This window comes from Cyphomyrmex costatus, unplaced genomic scaffold, assembly GCF_001594065.2.
Source record: "Cyphomyrmex costatus isolate MS0001 unplaced genomic scaffold, Ccosl1.0 scaffold14, whole genome shotgun sequence".
Lineage (NCBI taxonomy): Eukaryota > Metazoa > Arthropoda > Insecta > Hymenoptera > Formicidae > Cyphomyrmex > Cyphomyrmex costatus.
Genome location: NW_017275390.1, coordinates 3,054,142 through 3,058,076, shown reverse-complemented (window position 1 = coordinate 3,058,076; position 3,935 = coordinate 3,054,142). Strand labels below are relative to the sequence as shown.

General features: G+C 34.9%; 1 protein-coding gene across 1 annotated transcript; it reads left to right on the top strand.

The window, feature by feature from the left end:
* Positions 1 to 1,204: 1,204 nt before the first annotated feature.
* On the top strand, positions 1,205 to 2,996 carry Rsph9 (Radial spoke head protein 9). Its single transcript, XM_018551437.1, has 4 exons — positions 1,205 to 1,431; positions 1,737 to 1,902; positions 2,203 to 2,491; positions 2,836 to 2,996. Exons 1-4 carry the CDS (start codon positions 1,205 to 1,207, stop codon positions 2,994 to 2,996), a joined length of 843 nt encoding a protein of 280 aa, XP_018406939.1.
* Positions 2,997 to 3,935: the final 939 nt, after the last annotated feature.

Genomic DNA, 3,935 nt, shown 5'->3' with positions numbered 1-3,935 from the left:
AGCGCAAATTAATTTAATACTCGTTTTCGAGCATTAGTATCAAATTCATTCATTGCTACAGAAAGAAGCATTTAGGGTGTGGGTGAGGGAGGGGTGAAGGGGTGAAGGGATGAGGGGTTGGCGGCTTTTGAAAATGTATGCACCAGCATGGTATAAGAATAAGGGTATGCTCACGCCGTGGACACCCACTGCGCAGTCAAAGCGTGACGTCACTCTCGGGGCCAATCAGATCGCCCAAACGAGAACATGGTGGCTCCTGATACTTGACATGGTTAATGTTCGGTGATACATACGATACGTACACAATGTCCTGTTGTATAAAAGGTTGTGGCAATTATTATCGCAAAACAAAATTGCTTAACGGAAACAGCATAAAATATTTTTCGTTTCCGAAAGATTTAACGATTGCATCTAAATGGCTTGCTGCATGTGGAAATCAAAACGTTAATATTAAAAAAGGTAAGATTTTGTATTTCTTGTAAATGTACAAATGTAACGAAATCAACTGTATATAATTTTGCTAAAGAAATACAACTAAAGAAATACAATATATACATATATCTCTGAAGGAAAAGGTATTAACATTTTTATATATTTGTTTCATAATAAATTCTTCTATCTTTGTTGAGTTTGTAATGTTTACTTATGGTTACATTTTGTTACAAGATATTCATTAGTTCTTAAATTATTTAAAAACGTATTTTTCCTGTAAACTTTAAATCAAAATAAAATAAAATATCTGACGAAAATGCTGCTAACATAAGTTGTTTGGAAACAGCAGTTTTAAATTTACCGCTTGTTTGTGTGACGTCACACTTTGACAATTTTAATTGGTCGCATGCGCGTGAGCATACCCTTCTTATACCATGTGCACCAGTACTTATTTTTCACGCAATGTTGTCATCGACTGATGATGCCATCGCATCGAAAGAAAGGGCGCGAGCAGCGCAGGCGGCGGCTTTTGATAATGTATCGCCATAAACATCTCGGATGCAACGCGCTCGCATACCCCCTCCATAGCTTCACACACGCACGCACGCACACGTATATGCACTAACACGCATGTATCTAGAACCGGCCTAGTATCACTACTATGCACGACTTTTTAGAACACCGTTTAGTATGTAACATTTGAAAGGAGCAATCTCGAACGTCAGAAATTGTCAGAAGTGTCGAGGTTTCTCGTCTTCGTAATCTACGTAAAATGGATTGCTTGAAGTTACTGGAAACTCTTGATATATTTGGCTGCGCTGGTATTTGCATAAGTACTGAAAATTCGCAACTGCTACAGAATTCCCTACTCATTTTACAGACAGAAAATCACTTTCGAAAATGTTATTATTGGGGTAGAATTAATGGAATACAAAACGATTATCATATCGCGTACGGTTTTGAAAAAGATTGCATGAACGGTCAAGTATATTATTACAGGTAAGAATTTCTTGGATTTTGTGAATTAAAGCTCTGTTGAAATAAGGATAAGTATGATATATAGAATTTTATGATATTTAAAACAACTCCGTACAAATTTTTGTAAATATTAATAAAGACATGTTCGTTAATTAATTATATTATTAATATTGTGAAGTTGATTCCAGGTTTTGAAAAAGTTTATAAAAGGTCCCCTTTGTGTTTTAATTTTAGTTTATAAAAAGCCCCCTTTGTGTTTTAATTTTAGTTTTAGGTCAATTAAGATATAAATTTTAATAATGTATTTTCAATGTTTTTTTCCGCAGTATAGATTGTATGAATTGGCTATTGCTGCCAAAAGCGACGAAAAGCGCACGATTCTTGAGCCCCTTGGCAATTAAAATATTCGAAGGCGATCCGTCCATCGTCACAAATGTTTACGATGTTAACCTACCGTTTCCGCCAAATGAGGATCCTAAGATTTATTATGACGTAATTGCAAAATGATTTTTCTTTTAAATTCTCTCTGAGGAAAATTAACAAATTAATTGAAAAATCAAACTCAAGAAATTTATTGTGTGAATAGAGTTACTTTGAATATTAATGTAGTCTAAGGGTATTTTAAATTACTTTATAGAGATGTATAGTTTAATTCTAGTTTATATACATATATAATCTAATATAATGAAAAATATATAAAAAAATGTTTTACAGAGATATATTATAGTTTAATTTTAATTTAATCAAATATAATAAAAAAAATTTTATAAAAAAAATAAGACTTTGTTTTAGGGTCCTATGCCAAAGGAATTGAAAGAGGAGAATCGTCTTGCGGCCACTGTGGAACTGATCACGGAGGATGCTGCGATTATTCCACGAGGTGCCTGGTTCAAATGTCCAAACAGCAACGTAATCGAAAATTCTAGCTTTAGTGGTCTCTGTGAAATAGACGCTTCGAATCTAAAATCCTTCTTGCACGCTCGTCCTCCAAAGGAAAAGTGGAACGTGAATTTATCTTCCCGGCCTGATTACAATTACGCGTGGGATTTTTTGGACAGTATAGATATGGATGTTCCTCAAGGTGCAATGAATTTTAACATAAAAAAAAAGAACAAAGGAAAACGTTTAGTTCAATATTATTATAAACAATAAAATTTAGCATAGTATTGTTTTAAAAGTTACACTTTTTTGGGTTTTTAATCGACAATTTAATTATATATAAAACATCTATAATAATAATAATATCTTTATTATTTATGATCAGTCTTCATAATATGTTCTTATTTCAAGATTAAATAATGTCTTAAAATGCTAATACAGCATTGTGATTAGCTTATAACATTTCAAGATTGTTGACTTGAGACAATCTTAAATATAAGAACCAACTATGAATAACAATCTATATCTCCATTTATTAATTTTTAGGATGTTGGAATCTGCAGTTTCTTTTAGGCGGTCGCATAGCCATTTTACACAGCTTGTATTGGCACGGAATGACCTTCTTCCACAAGTTGAACTCCCCGCATCATGGATTTTTGTATGTCGGACATGGGAAGAAGAACCTAGATCTTCCGTTCATGATTTGATGCAAGATAAGGGGACACCAGCCCCTCGCCCGGCAACCTACCAAGGGGGGGAGCGATTGTCGAGAGCGAGGTTTCCGCCCCACTCCCGACTAGGGGGGGGAGGGGCGGAACCTACTGTATCTACGCATGTTATCTCTTTTAATTAAAATGATAAGTCAAAATATATACAAGTGAATACGTTTAATTAACATTATCATTATATTCTTTCCTAAGGGGGAGGGGGGAGAAAGTGGGCTGAGAGTTGTGTTTCGTGTGAAAGTTGTACATCTCTTATAGCGTTTTCTTTTGGCTGCACCAGTGTAGGGTGATTGCACCAGTTCATCTTTTTTCCTTTTCCCTTCTCCTGGAGAGAAAAGGAAGAAAGATGAACTAGTGCAAAAGTTCAGATGAGTGTTGCACTGGTGCAGTCAAGAGAAAATGCTATTAAGCAGTAGAACATATATGTAATACTACTATATGGCTAGTGCCTATAAGAGGGAGTGAGAGGAAGCGGTCCCAGAACCACGGTGCGGGAATATATATTTCCCTCTCTTTCTAAGAGTACTTTGAGTGTTGTGCGCATGCGTTGGATTGATTGCATCCGCCAATAGGAAAATAGAGTGCGATCAGTGAGATGACGCAAACAGGTTATGATCGTTATGCTTATTAGATGTGTGCTGTTGTACATACACAGGCAAAAATGATCAAGATATGTTATTTATGTGGCAAAAAGCCTAATGCGACTGAAAACATTAGTTTGCATAGGTATGAAATAGGTATTAGTTTGCACTGATTATCATGAAATTTCTATAAGGGATTGCACTGTATTCTTATATACATAACGGCAATTTTGAAAAAGTTTATTTCATAAAATTAGGATTAATTTATTTATTCCGACTAAACTGACTCTGTTAACTGTAACAAGGTTATACCCTGAAGCGGAATCAATCACTTTTTCCT

Coding starts and splice junctions, on each gene's coding strand:
- Rsph9 (XM_018551437.1), top strand. CDS start 1,205: ATGGATTGCTTGAAGTTACTGGAAACTCTTGATATATTTGGCTGCGCT. Junction 1,903..2,202: donor ATCCTAAGATTTATTATGAC/GTAATTGCAAAA, acceptor ACTTTGTTTTAG/GGTCCTATGCCAAAGGAATT. Junction 2,492..2,835: donor AGATATGGATGTTCCTCAAG/GTGCAATGAATT, acceptor ATTAATTTTTAG/GATGTTGGAATCTGCAGTTT.